Source organism: Triturus cristatus, chromosome 1_2 (genome assembly GCF_964204655.1).
Source record: "Triturus cristatus chromosome 1_2, aTriCri1.1, whole genome shotgun sequence".
Classification (NCBI taxonomy): Eukaryota; Metazoa; Chordata; class Amphibia; order Caudata; family Salamandridae; genus Triturus; species Triturus cristatus.
In genome coordinates, this window is record NC_140580.1 from 96,326,485 (window position 1) to 96,347,218 (window position 20,734).

The window sequence follows — 20,734 nt, forward strand, 5'->3', positions numbered from 1 at the left end:
TATCCACACCGTGCGCCCCATCCGGACCTGCTGGCGTCGGACTCGATATTGGGTGCGGAACCGAAGATCGCTCACCCATTCCAGGCTTCCATATTGGCAATTCACCACTGGAGTTCTTCCCTGGCCTCGACCGAGAGGGTGACTTTCTGAGAGCACGAGAGGCCCTTGCGAAAGTGACGGGCCTTGAGGCATTGCAGGGCCCTGTAGTGCAAAGGGCCAGAAAAATCGCCTGGATGGAGGCTGAGAGAAGACCTACGATGCGGGCCAATTGGCGTAGAGACAGGTGCGACTGCGCAAGGGACCTCCTGATCTTGAGAAGGGAGGCTGAGGGTGAATGCCACCGAGTCGATCACGAACCCCAGGAACACCACCTGTTGGTCTGGATCCACAACGGATTTTGCTTTGTTGATAATGAAGCACAGGCCCTGAAGGAGATCGACCGCCGTCTGAAAGGGAGTCGAGAATACCCGGGGACACTGGGCCATGATCAGGATGTCGTCCAGGTATACGATCAGGCGCATGCCGGACGCCCTCAAGTGTTCGATTACAGGCCGAAGAACCTTGGTGAAACACCAAGGGGCGGATGAAAGGCCGAATGGAAGGGTGGTGAACTCGTACACCTTGTCCCGCCAGGGAAATTGCAAAAACCTCCTGTGAGGAGGGAAAATCGGAATCGCGAGATAAGCGTCCTTGAGGTCCAGGCGCGCCATCCAATCGTTGGGCCTGAGGAGATCGCGCCTGAAATGGATGCCCTCCATCTTGAAGTGGCGGTACACCAGCCACCCACTGAACTCCCACAGGTTGATGACTGGACGCTGCGTCCCATCGGCCTTGTCGACCAAGAAGATATTGCTGAGGAAACCTCTGGGGTGCGGAAGCGTCTCCACGATCGCCTGCTTGCCTAATAAGGCGGAGACCTCCTGATAGACCAGCACCATGTCGGCGGCCGAGAAAGAGAGAGGGCGCGGGGGAAATGGTTGCGAAGGCTCCCCGTGGAACTCTATGTGAAACCCTCGGACCGTTTGAAGCACCCAGGCGTCCCCCGTGACAGAAGTCCAGGCCTGGATAAAATGCGCCAGATGGCCCCCCACTTTTTGAAGGGAAGAAGGGAGAATACTCACCGGAAGAGTTGGAGGCTCCACTGTCCGACCGCCTCTGTTTTTCCCCTCAGCAACCTCTGGTCGGGTAGAAGTTCCCGAATCTGGCTAGGTCTTGGTAGTTGCCGTTACCGGAGCCTTGCCCTATGCCCTGGTTAGGACGGCCTGACGAGCGGCCCCTGCCTCGTCCGGCCCCCTGGAAAACACGGGGCGGAAAACCTTTCTGATGGAAGTCTTGTCTAAAGGTATTAACAAATTTGCCCAGTTCTTTGATAAAGGGCTCTCCAAAAAGACCGCCTTGGGCTACGGAGCCCGCCTCGGAATCGGCCAAGTATCCGAGCTTAGGGTCCACCTTGATGAGTAAGCTCCGGCATCTCTCCGAGGAGAGCGCACAGTTGGCGTTCCCTAGGAACACCACCACGCGCTGGGCCCAAGCAGAGAGGGTGTCGGGGGAAATCAGGGAGCCTGACAGTTTGGCTTCCTCAGCCATATCGAGAATCTTTGTGGCGGGCCCAAGGACATCAAGGAGCTTGTCCCGACAAGCACGCCAGGACCAGTCAATACCCCTCTTGGGGTCCTTGACAAACTTTTGCAAGAACAGCTCCATGCGGGGATCTATCTCTGGGGTAGCAGCCACCTTCCCCTCCAGCGAAGGCCGGGGACATTCCGCCCTGAGACAGCTTCTGGCTGTGGCCTCTAACGGCCGGTGGATTCTGCTGGCGACCTATTGGGCAACTTTCTCTGAGGGGGCCCAGTCTGAGGAACAGGGGTGTAGGTTATCGTCGGGGTCTAGCATATCAGAGCAAAGATTTTACGCCTCGGGGGGGCCTGGTCTGGACGGGACGGACGCCAGGGCCGGGATGGGCCTGCTTCGTCATCTGCATCGCCCGCAGCATACCCTGATGGTGCGGGTGTCACCGGTTCGGGATTGCTCGCTAAGAACACCTGCTTAAGGCAGGCAAAATCATCTATGTCCAACCCAGAATCCCTAGGACGTTGAGAGGGCGGCGTCTGAGAGTCGGCAGGGGTTCCGCAGGTACTGGGTGAGGAAGGGGGAAGGGTCTGCGACGCCTTGGCTAATGTCGCACAAGCCTGTTCTATTCTGCGAGACAGGCGATCTTCCAAGGGCCCCATGGCTTGTTCCACCGCCTTGTGGATAGAGTCATCCACAGCATCGTAAAAGTCCTCATCCCACTGAAGGGCAGTGAGGGGGTCCTCCTCCCACTGATCACCCTGCTGATAGGCCTCATCATCGTACGCTTCCATGTGGACAGGAAAGGAGCGTCGAGCAGGTGAGTGGGTCCAGAAGAGGGTAACCTCTATATCAAGGGGAGGGGGGGCTCAAGTGCGGGCAGTGCTCGCTTTCCAGAAGGGTATAAAACCCACGGGACAAACAGCCCTGGTGCAGTGAAAAAATAAAGGACAACCTGCCTAGTAAGTACAAAGTCCCAATCCCGACCCCCCTCTGGAGCGTGCGTGCAGGCTTAAACACTACAGACCCCTAGGCGATTAGAAAACCACCGAGAAAAACGCTGCCTAATGGCAGGTACCGACTCGCGTTATGCGAGCGTTCAAATGGGCATGAGAAACCAATAACACTGCCTCACGGCAGGAACAGACCACAAACGGTGTCGGAGGCAGGCAAGGCTCTTCGGCGAAACGTCTCCGGCTGAGGAACGCGCGAAGAATGCGCGGAATGCCGAGAGACATTTGTGAGAAAGTGGCTCTGTATATACTGTTCCCAAATAGGTACAGGGTGTACAGAGTCCACAGTCCCCAAGGGTTTGACAGAGGCTAAAGTTAGATATAACCTTACTCTCTAAAGTGGTAGCTTGGTCGAGCAGTAAGGCAGTATGAGAGGACAGTGTAAAGCATTTGTTGTACACACTCAGTCAGCAAATAGTCTCACACACTCAATAACTGAACTCTAGGCCAATGGTTTATATATAAAAAAGATATGCTTGTTTTATTTTAGAACCAACAATTGGAATTAAAATATACTTTCTCAGAATGAGATGCTTTATATAAATACTTTTGCAAGGTGTAATTGACTTTTGTAAACAGTTACAAGTGGTTGCAATAGGCAACACTATTTTAAACACAATAATACATTGAGTTCAATAGAAGTTTCATGTTATTTGCCACAGATTACTTTTAGGATTACTTTTGGAATTCCAGGACTGGATCCTAGATTCAGTCCTGGGTCAGTACTCAGAATCAAGTGATGAAAGTCGACTTAATTACTGTATTGATTTTTAAACAATATTTAGCTATTTAAAAAGTTGACACTTCGAAAATATTTCAAAGAAAACAGTCAATGATTCCCTATGGAAGAAAATTCAGGTTACAGGTACAGTATGTTCGTTACTTTTGTAATCCAGTACTGAGTGCCTAGACTCAGTACTGGGACCTTTATCCAAAGGTGAGTAATTACGTTTTCAGATATTATACGATTTTTGAAGAATATTTAAAGATTGCAGAAATCGACACTTAAAAGAAATTTCACAGAAAAACAGTCAATGGTTTCCTATGGAAGAAAATTGAGTTAAGGGTAAGTACAGTTGTAAGTATTTTTCAGAGTCAGTGCTGGGCACCAAGATACAGCACTGGGAGCTCACCTAAGAGCAGGTGAGTAATTTCGTTTTCGTTACTCGGCTGATTTTTGGTGAATTTTTTATGATTTGAAAAGTCCACACTTAGAAGAAATTTCAGGAAAAGCCAGTCAATGTTACCCTATGAGGAAAATAGAGTTTGCGGTTTAAGGGTAAGTACTCGACTGGCAGAGTTGAGGTTCTGGGCATAGACTCAGGAGTCCCCAGGGTCAGGTAGGTACAGTTGGATCACTCTCAGCGGCTCTAGGGCGGCCGGATGCAGAGTGAGTTAGGCCCAATGTTATCCTATGAGGGATAGGGGGGCCTTGGTTGGTGGCTGCTGGCGGGCAAGCCATGCAGCTGTGGGAGCTGGGCTCCTGGTCACTTACTCAGGGCAAGTGGGGAAGTAGGTAGGTGTAGAGTTTTCACTGCCAGGGCCACTCGGGCGTCTGGGTGCAGAGTGCTTTTGAGCCTTCGGACGCTCAATTGATTTCAATGGGAAATCTCCGGTTTAGAAAAAGACTGCAAACTCGGGGACGAGGACTCTTTAAGAGCCACCACCACTTCGAGAGGTAAGTTGGGTAGTTGGAGGATAGGTAGGTACCCCGGGATTGGGCACAGGGGGCCGTGGGGCGCCGCATGCAGGGGTGCCTTTTGGTGTCGGGAATCTTACCCTCTGTTGATCGCGGTTGGAGGGGCACCTTGTTCTGAGGCTGCAGGCTTCTTCAGGAGTGTCGAGGGAGGTCCTTGGGTGCCGGACTCGGGGTCACAGTCGCCGTGGGGTCGTCCTCAGGGTCTTTGTTCACTCCGGCACTGGCCAGGCTTGGCTGGTGCAGAGAGTGTGCTGGGTTGGCGGTTCCGGGCTGCTGCCAGGGATTACAGATAGGTTTTGAGTAGAGCCTCTACTCATGGGAGTCCCAGGGGCTTAGAGCCAAAAGGTAGCCATGTCCTCCGGGGTTTGTGAGGTTGCTGGCCACAAGAGATGCCGGATTGGAGCAGGAGCAGGTTCGAGGGTCGACAGGCCGGTAGGGCTGGGGCCAAAGCAGTTGGTGTCTTCCTCTTTTTAGCAGCTGCAGGGCAGGTCTTCTTTCTTCTTGCTCTTCTTTGTAGTTTGGAATCTGGAATCTGGGGAAGGAAGGTTCAGGGTTCCCCTAAATACTAGATTTAGGGGCGTTACAGGTAGGTGAAGGGCAGGGGCCAATGGGTCCCTGTCCTGGGGTGGGTACACCCCCTATCCTGCCTCTCTCCTGTGGGAGGGGGGCAGGAGCCTAGTCCTGATTGGGCAGGGCTTCCCATCTTCAAGATGGCGAGAGCCCGGAGATGTGCTTCACCTCGCCTCCCCCACCTGAGGGGTGGGGTTGGCAGGCTGGCACATCCCCTGTCCTTATTTGGGGTTTCCGGCCAAGCTTCCCGCCAGAGTGGGGGGGGTGCAGTGGCCTGGGGAAGCTCACAGAGGCGGCATGCCTTTGAAGCTTCTTCCTGCCCATCCTGGGGGAGGAGATTTAGCACCTCGCCCAGGATGTGCATTGTTGCAGACCCAGGAGAGCAGGGGCTCTCCTACCCAGGGCCCAGCAACATCTCTGCTGTGTGGCAGCCTAGGCAGCCTCAGAACAGACGTGGATTGTAGGTTTAGGTTTCAGGGGGCCTCTCTAAGATGCCCTCTGTGGTGTTTTGTACATTAAATCACACACTGGCATCAGTGTGGATTTAATGTGCTGAGCAGTTTGATACCAAACTTCTCAGTCTTCAGTGCTGCCATTATGGTGCTGTGGAGTTCGTGTTTGACAAGCTCCCAGCACCATATACTCTTAGCTGGCAGCACTGCACTTACAGGACCCAGGAATGGACATGGGTACTGTAGGGGCACAGGGCTCCTGCCTCTGTGCCCACACCACTGGCATAGGGCACCCAGCTAGAGGGGTGGCTGATGTATGCCAGGGCAGTGTAGGTTGTGGGCATGGCACACAGGGATGTGTGCCATGTCGACTCTCTGTATTGTCTTGTATCCAGACACTCAGCCTGCAAGAGCAGTGTGTGGGTGTTAGGGTACAGGGCCTCTAAGGGTGGCACAATGAGTGCTGCAGCCCTTAGAGGCCTTCCCTGGTCACAAGGCCCTGGGTACCTAGGGTACCATTTACCAGGGGCTGATATGCGGCCAGGGTTTGCCAATTTGGGTTTTGGCTGTTAGGCAGTTTTTTAGGGAAGGAACACAGGCCCTGGGCACCTGATTGGCAGGAGCCCAGGGCACAACAAGGAAAAGTGCATCAGCTATTAGGCAAAAAAGGGGGGGGGTTACTGCAACAGAAACCCACTTTCTTACAACATTCGTCGAGGAAGGCGCGAACCAGGTGCCCTCTGGCGGCGGGAGGAACACCACGAGCCTAAGCACCACAGAAACCAACGGCCGTTAGGGAGCTCGTACGCTGTCACGGCCGAGCGAGGGAAAACTGAGTAGCGGTTACCTCGCAGAACAACACGCAAAGAAAACCGTCACTGCTGAGAAAATAATGCTGAGAAAACAAAGCACATTAGTGTAAACGCGCGACACAGCAAAAGCTGACAGGAAACAGAGACTTCGGCACATAGGCGAAGCGCGTGCGTTTAAGATAAGCAATACAACAGCATAGCATAAATGGATCAGTCAAATTCACACTAAGCATATGTTAACATCAACATCCACAAGTTATGAGGAAAGGAGAAATAAGGCACTTATCTGGCTGCAAGCAGCAAAGAAAGAGGAGGAATGGATAGAGACAGAAGACTACATATTCCCAGGAGCCCTGTGATTGGTGCATGAAGGGCGGACTATCTATCCATGGACACTCTATTGTTCTGTGTTATTATTCCCTATGGTTCATGGGAACAGTGTTTTTTTGTTTAACTTTGAAGTGCTGCTAATCATTAAAGTGAAGAAAGATGAGCATAATCCTCGCCTCCGGTCCTGACATAGAATTAAGAAATAATGTAAGATACAAGTGCAGAAAAAGGCACAACCCCTTATCAGACTAACCTGTCCACATCAGAGGCATCCCCATGGAGCGAATCATGCCAGTGAACAGGCAAGAACTCCACACGGCTCACCTTCCCCTCCTCCAGCGGCTTCTTATAGTGTGACTGGAGCAGCTTTAGAGATACCATCCTGAAATCATCCACTGCAAGAGAGGCATTAGTAGCATTCAATGAATCATGACTGTGAAAGAAAAAAGATACAAAGTGGCACAAGGAGCAGTGAATCCTAGGCTCTAAATTGGCTGGCTAACCATGAGATGACCAGTTGCGAGGTAAAGGGACCATGTTGGCTGGCATGTCTGTAACACTTAATGGTGAAGCCTGGTACCCGTTACAGTGTATTTACGTTTTTCTACCCATACACAGAAACAAAGAATGCTAAGAAAATAAAGGATTGCAATCCTGAGTCATAGCAACCATTTTACTGCCCACTCTTGACACGCAGATCCTACCAACATTGGTCTTTAAATTTATCCTTGCTCACTCAGTACATTCTTTCACAGCGGGACTGACTGAAGCATTTTTTATTCATTTACAGTTTGCTTTTCACTAATTTGCTAGGGCTTTCCCATGCATTAACAAGGATTTCCGTATTTAATGGCTTTCTAATACATCTGAGAACCCTGTTTCAATCTTTATTATGACTGGTAGTTTGAGTAATGCTCTCCCACCGGGTAACATGCCTTCTAGTTTATTATCAAAGCTCTTCAATCTGTCTTTAATTCTCTTGTGCGGAACAGCAGAGAAGGCTGTGTCTTAATCAATTTCACCTGCACTCATTTCCCTTATAAAACCACAATGTAATCCACAATTTCAAATTATTTGATTATCGTTGGTTTTAAGGATTTCCATTAATTTGCCACTAACATGTAACAATGAATATATAATATTTTCAATTGGAAAAGATTATTAATTGTTCAGTAATATTGATGTTTATCAGTTTGCTTTCCACGCATTGAATCTGTGTGGAAATAAACGAGAAATAGGCCAGTGACAAACACTAGCAAGAAAGATCAGCAGCGCTAACCTCGAAATAAAAAAAATGAATCTCACTAAATCAGCAACAGATGAATGGTTGCTAAATAATCCACATGGAGTAGGGGGAACGTAAAACACAAAAAAATTAAACAGCCTAACGCTCACATAATTTACTTTTCTCATTAGCAAGAAGTCTATGAAAACATCGTGGTGGGATGTCCACTCTGTGGCTAGCCATGGAAGTCTCCACCAGCATCAACTACCATTGAGAAGCATTTCAAGCAGGCAGATTTAGATCGACAAACCGAAAGGGCCGTAAGGGTTAGCAGTTTGTTTGGATTATATTTTGAAGAAACAGCATTTCAGTTGAAAGCAAAGTATAGTATAGTAGAGCATAAGACCTTTTTATTCAGGTTGCAGCACAGCAAGATGACATGATCAGGGAGAATCATGCAGGAAAACATCTATGAACCAGATCCTGAGTAACATGAGGAGTCTGAATGACTATTCCCTATAAGATTCCACAGGAGGGGCACTGGACTTACCGCATTCCACGATGCTCCGGAATCGTAGGTCACAAACCGGACCAATTCCATGAACCATAAAAACCAAGTGGTCGACTGCAGGGACCTCACCTGCAGAAGATAGAAGGTATGTGATATCTGGAAGCTAAAGAGGAAAGACTCATTTTCTAACCATTAAACATTTTCCTGCTATCAAAGTATGACCATCAAATCGAGGCTAGAGAGTGAATAAGAGTTCTGTATATAACAAGGAGATAGCCATAGGAACAATATCCTGGGAAAGGGACTACAGGATTTATTACCAGGGAGGAAGGGATCACTCGTGTACAACAGATAAACAGGCAGACAAAATCTTCTGCTGGGCTACAGGCCTGTTTGGCCCGTGCAGCAGTCAACAAATGATCCCTTCTGGTACAGGCCAATTGAACAGACTTGTGTGAAACATTCAGTGGACTCTACCATAAGGAAGTGCTCCCCCGGAAAGCCTAGCTGACAGCTGTCTCTACATTCATTTATCACAAAGGCTCCTTTAAACTTTAATATGCAAGTCCGACTCTTTTTTAAAACATGGGGAGGGAAATGCAAATTGTTAGAAAACCCCGGGCAACCGGGGTTTAGCAGTCACCCGGGGGTTTCCCAACACACAAGGGTAGCTTGGCTCGAGCGGTCGGGGGTCAGGCACCGTGTTAAGCGTACGTCACACCCTCACAATAACCATGCGTTCATCCGTTCCAAAAACGACTCTACACCGTGAAAATATATCTGTGTTTATCTTGTTTTCTCTTAGTTGCAGGTTAAATAAATAATAACACACTTACAGTACACAAAGCTTCTTCTGTAAAAAGGGGTAGGTCAAAGAAATAGGCTCAGATCATAAATAATCAACGAATAAATAGATGTGCATAAAATACATAGGCAAATAAATACTGTGAGGGAATAAATACTGTGAGACAATAAATACTATGAGACAATAAATAGGATAATACAAAGAATACAATACTCTCAATAAATATAAGCCATCAATACACTTTCAAATCAGGTCACATTTGTGAGGCACTATGGGTTGATTTGGCCCAATCACAGCTTGTGGTTATGTGGATGGCCTGAGGGTGTCTCACCTAGCTTGGATAAGGCGGAGGCTAAAACTGAGGTAGATCAAGGGTAATCTAGGAATCTGGCTCTCCCAAACTACACAACCCCTCACACAGGTCACTGTATCAGTCTCAGTCCACCCCTGGCACTCCCAGGCTGGTCCTAACACCTCTCTAGCCCCTAGGATGGTCTCTTAGGGCTCCACAGGGCCTTAGGCGCCCTCTATTCCACTTACTGCCCTCTTTGTCAACTTCCGACTCCGCCGGAGTCGTGTCGACGCCGTGAGGCGGTTCCGGTTCGATGTCGCTAGCCGGCCTCGGCTCGATGTCAGTTCTTGTCGACGCCGTGAGGCGGTTTCGGATCGATGTCGGCGGACGGCCTCGGCTCGATGTCAGTTCCTGTCGACGCCGTGAGGTGGTTCCGGATCGATGTCGGCGGGCAGCCTCGGCTCGATGTAGCTGGGCAGCCTCGATTCGATGTCGGTCTCCGGCGTCACAGGGTCACGATCTCCCTACTTCCGGGTGTCTCCAGAGTGCGACCTCCACTCCCGACCTCCGGTGCTCTTCCCTTCAGGTTCCGGCGACTCCGGAGTGCGATCTCCACTCCCGACCTCCGGCACGATTCACCTCGGTCTCCGGCGACTCCGGAGGGCGGACTTCACTCCCCCGTCGACGCCGCACACTCGACCTCAGGTGACTTCCTCCTCGACCTCTGGTGTATCCACGACCTCGGTCGGCACCCTCTCTCGACCTCTGGCGGCTCCGGGTACGACGTCTGCTTTCCAGTCAGCGCCGCTTCTTCACCTCCGGCCCCAGGTCTCTAGGCTTCTCGGCGTCGGACTCCAGGAAGATACCAATAGACAGGTCAGGAACTTGCTGTTCTTTACTTTCAAGGCCTGTTCCGGCTGTTCAGGTCCTTGAGTTGGTTCTTCTTGACTTTATCCCACACAGGGCTCCAGGCTGGGCTCAGTCAGTAGGGACTAGTATCAAGGGTGGGTTTCCAGACCCCACTCCAGGCACAAGTTTCCACCCCTGCTGCCTCACTCCTTCCTCCTTCAGTGTTGTGCTGCTCTCTCTTCACCAGTCAGGTGCCAACTGCCTACTCCAACTGCCAACTCTGAGCTGGCTTCCCAACATTCTAAACCTGCCTCACTCTGTCACAGGGTTCTAGAATGTTCTGGAAGGTACTAGTAGGTTCCAGTGATGTCACAGGTGACAATGGGTGGCCACCATTTTGTGTCTCAGGCCCTCAGACAGAAGTTCCAGGGGTAGGGAAAATGGCTCCCTGACCCTGCATCAACACTAAAAAGTCTGGTGGTTCCCAAAAAGGAAAAAGTATAACAGGGTTTGAGGCAAAAGTGGGACAAAATAAATAATGATGAGGAAGGACCACCCAAAGGGCTGACAGGTCTAACACGCGTCCCCCCCAGCTGAAAGTGGGGAGAGCTACCCAACCCCTTGGGAGTTCTCATCACTAAGGCGGAAATACCTTGAGAGACCGTCTGCATTGGCGTGGTCCACTCCAGGCCGATGTTCCACCTGAAAGTCCATTCCCTGTAGGGAGATAGACCACCTTAGCAACTTGGGATTCTCCCCCTTCATCTGCATCAGCCAACGAAGGGGTCTGTGGTCGGTCTGAACTAGGAAGTGCGAGCCAAACAGGTATGGCCGCAACTTCTTCAGAGCCCATACCACTGCAAAGGCTTCACGCTCTATTGCACTCCACTTCTGTTCCCTGGGAAGTAGTCTCCGGGATAGGAAGACCACGGGTTGATCCAGACCCTCTTCATTGAGTTGCGATAACACTGCCCCAATGCCATGTTCCGATGCATCCGTCTGGACAATGAACTCCTTGGAAAAGTCTGGGGCCCGTAGGACCGGGGCCTCGCACTTGGCTTGCTTCAGTTTTACAAAGGCCTGCTGACAAGCCTCCGTCCAGACTACCCGTCTAGGTTGTTTCTTGGACGTAAGCTCCGTGAGGGGGGCCACAATGGTACTGTATCCCTTCACGAAGCGGCGGTAATATCCAGTGAGGCCCAGAAAAGCTCGGACCTCAGTCTGAGTCTTGGGGGGTTCCCAGGCCATGATGGCCTCGATCTTCGCCTGGAGGGGTTGCACCGCTCCCCTACCCACCAAGTGTCCAAGGTACACTACCGACCCCTGCCCGATCTGGCACTTGCTGGCCTTGATCGTTAAACCAGCTGGTCTCAGGGCCTGGAGAACAGCTTGCAGGTGACGCAAGTGATCCTCGCAGCTGTTACTGAAGACGGCTATGTCATCCAGATAAGCAGCAGAGAAACTCTCCATTCCAGTGAGGATCTGGTTCACCAGACGCTGAAACGTGGCAGGTGCGTTCTTGAGCCCAAAGGGCATCACACAGAACTGGTAGTGGCCTTTGGGCGTGGAGAAGGCTGACCTTTCCCTAGCTCCATCAGTCAGAGAGATCTGCCAGTACCCAGAAGTAAGGTCAAAGGTACTTAGATATTGGGCAGCTCCCAGCCGATCAATCAATTCATCCGCCCTTGGGATCGGATGAGCATCAGTCTTGGTTACTGAGTTCAGTCCCCGGTAGTCCACACAGAACCTCAGTTCCGGTTGGGCACCCGGTGGTGCGGCTTTTGGTACTAGCACCACCGGACTGGACCAGGGGCTGCTGGAAGGTTCGATCACTCCTAGCTCCAGCATCTTAGTGACCTCACTGTGAATGCTGGCCTTCACCTTGTCTGATATCCGGTAGATCTTGGACTTCACAGGTGGGCTGTCTCCTGTGTCCACATCATGGACGCACAGGTGAGTCCTACCCGGAACAAGGGAGAACAACGAAGAGTACTGTCCCAGGACCTGGCGGCAGTCCTCCTGCTGTTCAGGAGTTAGAGATGGGGAGAGAATCACTCCCTCCACCGACCCATCCTTCTCTTGAGACGCAAACAAATCGGGGAGAGGCTCGCTTTCCACGTCCTCTGCTCCGTCAGTCACCATCATCAAAATGACTTCGGGCCTCTCGTGGTGGGGTTTGAGGCGGTTGGCATGCAGCACCCGTAGGGGCTGACGAGGGGTCTTAAGATCCACCAAGTAGGTAGCCTTACCCTTCTTCTCCAATACCTCAAAGGGTCCTGACCAGCGATCCTGGCGGGCGCTAAGCTCTCCTGGTTCGATCACCCACACCTTCTGGCCAGGCTCCAATTCCACCGGGTGAGCGTTGTGGTCATACCACGCCTTCATTACTGCTTGGCTGGCCTCCAAGTTGTCAGAAGCTTGCTTCCACAACTTAGCCATTTGGCTTCGGAAGGCCAGCATGTAGCTCACCACGTCCTGGGGAAGCTTTCTGGGAGTTCTTTCCCATCCGTCTCTCACCAGGCTGAGAGGTCCACGCACAGGGTGCCCATACAAAAGCTCGAAGGGGCTGAAGCCCACTCCCTTCTGTGGCACTTCCCTGTAGGAAAACAATAGACAGGGTAGGAGGACGTCCCATTTCCTCCGCAGGCTTTCAGGCAGACTTCTAATCATGCCTTTCAAGGTTTTGTTAAACCTCTCCACCAGACCATTGGTCTGGGGGCGGTAAGGAGTTGTGAACCGGTAGGTCACTCCACACTCCTTCCACATGGCCCGCATGTATGCTGACATGAAGTTGGTCCCCCTGTCGGACACAACTTCCTTGGGAAAACCCACTCGGGTAAAGATTCCCATCAGGGCCCTAGCCACAACAGGTGCTGTAATGGTCCTTAGAGGTATAGCCTCTGGGTACCGTGTGGCATGATCCACCAGAACCAGGATAAACCTGTGACCAGCTGTAGTAGGCGGATCTAATGGACCCACAATGTCGATGCCCACCCTTTCAAAGGGGGTGCTAACGACAGGAAGTGGTTCCAGAGGAGCTTTCAGCTTCACCCCTGTTTTCCCACTGGTTTGGCAAGACACACATGTCCGGCAGTAGGTGTCGGACGACACTTTCATTTGAGGACAATAAAAGTGTGGGACAAGACGGGCGAAGGTCTTGTCTTGCCCCAGGTGTCCTGCCAAGGGGATCTTGTGAGCCAATTCCAGTAGGAAGGCTCGATAACGTTGAGGGACTACTAAGGCTCATGACGATCCATGTAGGGGTGCCTTGGGTTCACTGTAGAGGAGGCCATCCTCCCAGTAAAGGTTGTAGTTCCCCTCAACGTTCCCTGCTGCCTGGGCTTCGGCCTGTCGCCTCAGTCCCTCAAGGGTAGGGCACTCCCTCTGGCCCTTGCAGAATTCCTCCCTGGTCGGCCCTCCCTCCACGTGCCACTCGGCCGGGATGGGTAGGTCCTCCAGTTTGGTAACATCCCCCACCGCGGACTCCTGGTCCACCACCTCCGGTGGCCTATCCGTCACACGGGGCGTGGATGCCGAGGCAGGCTCCTCCTGTCCTCGGTTCTTCCCTTGGTCGGCAGCCGGCTGTGCCTTTGTTCCAGGCTCCAGTCGAAACAAACTCCCTCTCCGGGTAGTCGCGGACCCTGTGCTAACACAGGCCCAGTCAGGTGTACCCAGCATCTCAGCATGAGTCCGGTATTCCACCTCCTTCCAAGCATTGTGCTCCATGTCATTCCCCAGTAGACTATCGACCGGCACGGCAGGGCTTACGGCAACTCGAAGTGAACCTGCAACCCCCTCCCATTCAAAGGGAACCTCGGCCACCGGATAGTGGCCGGTTCTGCCATCGCGGCTGGGTGGAGTACATCGGGAATTACCTGCTCTGGAGACACCAGTTGGCTACGTACCATAGTCATACTGGCTCCTGTGTCTCTCAGAGCCTCCCCTCTTTGGCCGTTGATGGTGACCCACTGCCCATACTTTATGGTATTTGCGGGCACCTGGATCTTAGGAACCATCTCCCGTTCTCCCAGGGACACTAAAGTGACACCCGCCCACTCCCTTCCCTTAGTTAAGGGCATCTCCTCCCCAAGCACTACACTAGCTACTCCGGGGGCCTTTCCTCCAATGGGAGGGGGTGGTCTTTTCGGGCACTTCGCATCTCCCTTATAGTGTCCGACGCCACCGCACTCGAAGCAATGGACAACCCTTGGCTGCGGACTCTGGCCAGGATTAGGGTTTCTGGGTGGGTTAGCCCTAGGGGTGAATCCTGTTCCCTTTCCTTGGAAGTTATTTTGGGGGCCTTTAGAGAACTCCTTTTTCTTTTCCCCTCCCTCTTTCTTCTGGGGGGCGCCCTCTCCGGCCTTTTGAGTATCCCCTTCAGTCCCCCTTGTGGACACCCGGGTACTAGCCCAAATGTCCGCCTCCTCAGCAAGCTTCCGGGGATTGGTCAGCTTGCTATCCACCAGGTGTTGACGCAGTTCAGGGAAACATTTTTCGAGCAGGTGTTCCTTCAACATTAAATCAAACAACCCCTCGTAGTCCCTCACCTCACTGCCCTGAATCCAACCCTCTAATGCCTTCTTTGCATAGTCCAGGAAATCCACCCAATTCTGTGTGCCCAGTTTGTGGCTACCCCGGAACTTCTGTCTGTACTTCTCGGGTGTTAGTCCAAACTTTCTTACGAGCGCCACTTTCATGGTGGGGTAGTGGGTCTGCTCATCCTGCTCTAGGGCCAATAATGCATCCCTACCAGCTGGAGGCATGTATTTGTACAATCCCCCTCCCCAGTACTTCTCTGGAACCCCATGGGCCCTTAAAGAGACCTCATAGGCCGCTAGCCACTTGGCAATATCATCCCCTGCACTATAGCTAGCTACTATGGGGCAGATTTATGAGCCCCTTGCGCCACTTTTGCGTCACTTTCCCCATGTTAAAAGTGACGCAAAAGTGGCGCAAGGGGCTCATAAATCTGCCCCTATGTCTTTTGGCAGATAGGGTTTGGGTTCCCTGGTGATTTCTTTGTCTTTGCTGCCACCATTAGGAACAGTTTGTGCCCCGACTTGTAGGATCTGGAGATCTATTTCCCTCCTTCTCTTTCTCCAGCTCCGCCAACTTCCATGTGAGCTGTCTTTTCTCCCTCCGGTCAATTAATTCTACTTCTGATAAGCCACCGCTAGAGACAGTGCTGCCCTTCCTGGAAAGTGTTCTGGGCCCCGCTAACAGGTTCCCCACCTCAGGTTGGTACAACCCCGCCCCCTCGCTAACAGGCTCTCCATCCCTGTCCTCCTGCTCAGCCTTACTCTCCCGTCGTGCCTCCCCCCAAGCCCTCAAGCTGGTCTGGAGTTCACCCTTCTTTGCACCTTGGGGACAAAACACCCCCTCTCTCTGACAAAACTCTCTGAGTTGGGCCACAGTATAAGTTTCCAGGTCTTCCAACACAAACTCCATTTTGCCAACTCAGAATAGAAGACAGGTGTTTACAGAAGCTATGCAGGGGGGTACCTTTTGTAATACCTCCTCCCACCACCAGAGTAAATTTGGAAAAAACAAAACTCAGAATTAGGAAGTCCGCTTTGAGAAAACTCCCGGTGTAGGCCTATGGACTACCCACAGTTATTGTCGAGTGGACGCAAGCACAGCTCTATCCCACCGCTGAACACCAATTATGTTAGAAAACCCCAGGCAACCGGGGTTTAGCAGTCACCCGGGGGTTTCCCAACACACAAGGGTAGCTTGGCTCGAGCGGTCGGGGGTCAGGCACCGTGTTAAGCGTACGTCACACCCTCACAATAACCATGCGTTCATCCGTTCCAAAAACGGCTCTACACCGTAAAAATTTATGAAAATATATCTGTGTTTATCTTGTTTTCTCTTAGTTGCAGGTTAAATAAATAATAACACACTTACAGTACACAAAGCTTCTTCTGTAAAAAGGGGTAGGTCAAAGAAATAGGCTCAGATCATAAATAATCAACGAATAAATAGATGTGCATAAAATACATAGGCAAATAAATACTGTGAGGGAATGAATACTGTGAGACAATAAATAGGATAATACAAAGAATACAATACTCTCAATAAATATAAGCCATCAATACACTTTCAAATCAGGTCACATTTGTGAGGCACTATGGGTTGATTTGGCCCAATCACAGCTTGTGGTTATGTGGATGGCCTGAGGGTGTCTCACCTAGCTTGGATAAGGCTGAGGCTAAAACTGAGGTAGATCAAGGGTAATCTAGGAATCTGGCTCTCCCAAACTACACAACCCCTCACACAGGTCACTGTATCAGTCTCAGTCCACCCCTGGCACTCCCAGGCTGGTCCTAACACCTCTCTAGCCCCTAGGATGGTCTCTTAGGGCTCCACAGGGCCTTAGGCGCCCTCTATTCCACTTACTGCCCTCTTTGTCAACTTCCGACTCCGCCGGAGTCGTGTCGACGCCGTGAGGCGGTTCCGGTTCGATGTCGCTAGCCGGCCTCGGCTCGATGTCAGTTCTTGTCGACGCCGTGAGGCGGTTCCGGATCGGTGTCGGCGGACGGCCTCGGCTCGATGTCAGTTCCTGTCGACGCCGTGAGGTGGTTCCGGATCGATGTCGGCGGGCGGCCTCGGCTCAATGTCGCTGGGCAGCCTCGATTCGATGTCGGTCTCCGGCGTCACAGGGTCACGATCTCCCTACTTCCGGGTGTCTCCGGAGTGCGATCTCCACTCCCGACCTCCGGTGCTCCTTTCCTCAGGTTCCGGCGACTCCAGAGTGCGATCTCCACTCCCGACCTCCGGTGCTCTTTTCCTCAGGTTCCGGCGACTCCGGAGTGCGATCTCCACTCCCGACCTCCGGCACGATTCACCTCGGTCTCCGGCGACTCCGGAGGGCGGACTTCACTCCCCCGTCGACGCCGCACACTCGACCTCAAGTGACTTCCTCCTCGACCTCTGGTGTCTCCACGACCTCCGTCGGAGCCCTCTCTCGACCTCTGGCGGCTCCGGGTACGACGTCTGCTTTCCAGTCAGCGCCGCTTCTTCACCTCCGGCCCCAGGTCTCTAGGCTTCTCGGCGTCGGACTCCAGGAAGATACCAATAGACAGGTCAGGAACTTGCTGTTCTTTACTTTCAAGGCCTGTTCCGGCTGTTCAGGTCCTTGAGTTGGTTCTTCTTGACTTTATCCCACACAGGGCTCCAGGCTGGGCTCAGTCAGTAGGGACTAGTATCAAGGGTGGGTTTCCAGACCCCACTCGAGGCACAAGTTTCCACCCCTGCTGCCTCACTCCTTCAGTGTTGTGCTGCTCTCTCTTCACCAGTCAGGTGCCAACTGCCTACTCCAACTGCCAACTCTGAGCTGGCTTCCCAACATTCTAAACCTGCCTCACTCTGTCACAGGGTTCTAGAATGTTCTGGAAGGTACTAGGAGGTTCCAGTGATGTCACAGGTGACAATGGGTGGCCACCATTTTGTGTCTCAGGCCCTCAGACAGAAGTTCCAGGGGTAGGGAAAATGGCTCCCTGACCCTGCATCAACACTAAAAAGTCTGGTGGTTCCCAAAAAGGAAAAAGTATAACAGGGTTTGAGGCAAAAGTGGGACAAAATAAATAATGATGAGGAGGGACCACCCAAAGGGCTGACAGGTCTAACACAAATATAAAGGAGAAAATATGTCTGAATTTTCGAAAAACACCTACAAATGGTGTAATGCATGCAATTTGTTCCAGCCAAAAGGTTACACAGACAAAACAATAAATTGTTGCCTTCAGGACCATCCACTGGTCAGCCAGTAGCACAAAACACCATTGTAGCAATTGTCTGAGCCATATTGTTTCACAGGACCATAACAAAGCAGTGTAAAGCAGAAGAATAACAACAGAGTATGCAGTTATCCACAGCCATCTAGCCGGTAGATTAGGCTACTTCTAACTATCATCTTCTCCATTGCCACGGCTACAGAAGAAAACAGTCTAAACCCCACTTTACGCACCATCAGGTATTTCATCATGATCATCATCGATTCCACGTTTTACGACTCGTGGCCTTGTCTGCCCGTCTTGAGTGGTGCCCCATTCATCAGGAACTGAGGATGCCTGGAACTGAACAATAACCTGCCATAGACAGGAAGTATTTAGGTGCCTTTCAACTAATATCAAGTGTTTTAAGTAAGCTTCAGAAAGACGCTATTACTACGCATGAGAAGTGGTGTATTTTGAAAAGCTAATCTTTCTACCACATGGAATGTATAGACGTCCTGTTGGACCTATGTCCTAGGGGTAGCTTGGCTCAGGTCAACAGGCTTATACCTCCCTCTGGCTTCTCATGCTTGCATCCTACCCAGCTTGCAATCTGGCGCAGCCTCACCCAAAAAGGACGCTACACTGATTAACTGTGAAGCTTTATTAAAAAGACTTTAACACCTCTCCTCCTTGTTAGGCTCAATTAATCAATTTTCCATTAAACTGGTAACATTTCAGTACATTTCCAGTACATTTCTAGTGCATTTCTAGTACATTCCTAGAACAATTCTAGTACATTTCTAGTTCAATTTCCAGGTTAACATTCCCCGATATCTTGAGGCACACCAAGTAGGACAGTACGATAAACTTTTCAACCAGTGGTTTCAACAACAAAAAGCTTAACCCCCTGTCACATTTCAGTCGGCCATTTTAAGTATGACTTGACCACTCCACAGGGAATGTTAATTCCAATTTAGCACCCCCCAACTACTTCCCTGGGGCCTATGTACAGCACCAGAACTCTCTCGGTTGTTCCACAGCAGCTTGGTTAATTTTCATTTACTATTTCTTTTCCCTTGTAGCCCTGGTAGCAGCCCTGGCAGCTGGAGATGAATAACACTTCACACAGTCACCTCATAACCATATAACATAGGCTAGACTGTCAGTACCATTTGCTCCTGGCATAACAAATTATCGGAAGTACTGCTGGCAGTCAAAGGGCTACTTCCATCCAGGTAGCTGTTAGGGTGTTTGACCTCTGGGACTACTCCACCCCCGTTACGCTATAATTCAAGGTGCTTTCTGATGCTGGAGCTCAGCCTACCACCTCCCTCAACAGACGTGAGTCTCCCTTTTTAATTCATCCTGGTCATGTACATGGTTGCTTTATGCCTCTGGTAAATACATCAGGTTCCAATATGCTTCCCCCTCTCAGGCCTTGACAGAGCAGTCCCCAGCCAGTTCTCTCCCCCTCCTCCCGCGCTGCAATGCCCCGCTTACTGACTTGATGGTGTCCTCCTCCTGGGCTTGTGATGCTGCGAGGCGTGTTCCCCCGCACTTGGCACGGGCTGGAGGGGTTTCAGCGAGGGAGTCCTCACACGAGTGAAGGAACTGAAGTACTCACACCCCCGGGGCCACCTCCCCCAAGGGATTCCCTTGCATGGGCGCTCCCCTTTCCTGACGGAAACCTCCTTCCTTTGATGACGGAGGCCCCGCCACCTCCTGAGGCTGACTCTCTACCTCACCGGACTCTTGCCGGGAAGACTCCGTTGTCGGCAGTCTCACGGCTTCCGCTGCCCTAAACCCGGATCAGTGCGTCCTGTGTGGGCGCGGTCTCCGCCTTCGTCCAGCAGCCAGGGGGCGGCGCTCCGGCCCCTCTCAGGTGACTCGTGCAGCGGCCTCGCTGCCTCGCAACCCGCACTTCCTGATTGTGGATTTCTTTCGTCAGGCAGTCACGACGCCCTCTCGCCCGCCACACAGCTTGGGCCAACCTTTCTTCACAGGCCTCTCGAGGACAGCGGACTCCGGCCCTAGATCACCAGGTAACCTCTCAACCTTTGGAACGGGTGGCGGCCAGGGTTTGAAAGCGGATCTCGTGGAAGGAGGGGGGTTGTAGTAACGGGTGCCAGTGTCTCACGGGAACCGTTCCTGAGGCTGACTGGACTCTCAGGGCTTGGGCACATGCATCCCTATGGCTAAAAAGGTGACTACCCCAGGCCAGTCCGGAGATTCAGGGCAACAGCAGAGTCGGAAGTCGTTAGCCCCTGGCACTGTCTCTCTCCCAGATCTAAGAGGTCAGGGGTTCACCCTTCTTGGAGACCTCTAAGGGTACGAGGGTCTCTACAGTCACTGGCGGCACTCAGGGACCGGTCAAGAGGTTGGGGGTGATGTCACTGACGGGGGAACCAAGCAGACCCTGAGACCTGTCAACTCCTGTCCAGTGCAGCCACCTCCCCACTTAAGTGCCTTACTCCTGACTAGCCGGCCTCTCTACTCTCCTCTAAAATGGCCGCCCACCTGTCACCTCTATTTATCACCTTGGGCCTGACTTGCCAGAGAAGCCCAGAAGGTTCCGGAACCTCTCATGGTAGTCATGGTCCAGGTGCTGAGGTGACAGTTGGAGCCACCATTTTGAATATCTCCCTTCCTCAACTATTTTCCTCAGAGGAGCACCTTGCGTCTTTCCCTCAAGTGATGTGGTAAAGACACCCAGAACCTCTACATCAGCACCAAAAAGTTAGGTAGACAGAAAAAATGAGAAGGGGACAAGGGACAAAAATAATAAAAATGAGGAGGGAACTGCCAAAGGGCTGACAGGTCTAACATGTCCACATGCCAATATATGGTTACTTGCTTCTCAACTGACTAAATTAGTTCTATTAGAGGGGG

General features: G+C 51.7%; 1 protein-coding gene across 1 annotated transcript in view; it reads right to left on the reverse strand.

Annotated features, from left to right (window-relative positions):
- SEC23IP (SEC23 interacting protein) overlaps positions 1–20,734 on the reverse strand; it is a 339,277-nt gene that overhangs the window by 248,663 nt on the left and 69,880 nt on the right. The window contains exons 6-8 of the mRNA XM_085602809.1: positions 18,097–18,217; positions 8,221–8,310; positions 6,699–6,840 (exon numbers count right to left, since the gene is read on the reverse strand). Of these exons, the coding sequence (XP_085458935.1) occupies positions 6,699–6,840; positions 8,221–8,310; positions 18,097–18,217 (353 nt within the window). The remainder of the gene's footprint in view (positions 1–6,698; positions 6,841–8,220; positions 8,311–18,096; positions 18,218–20,734) is intronic.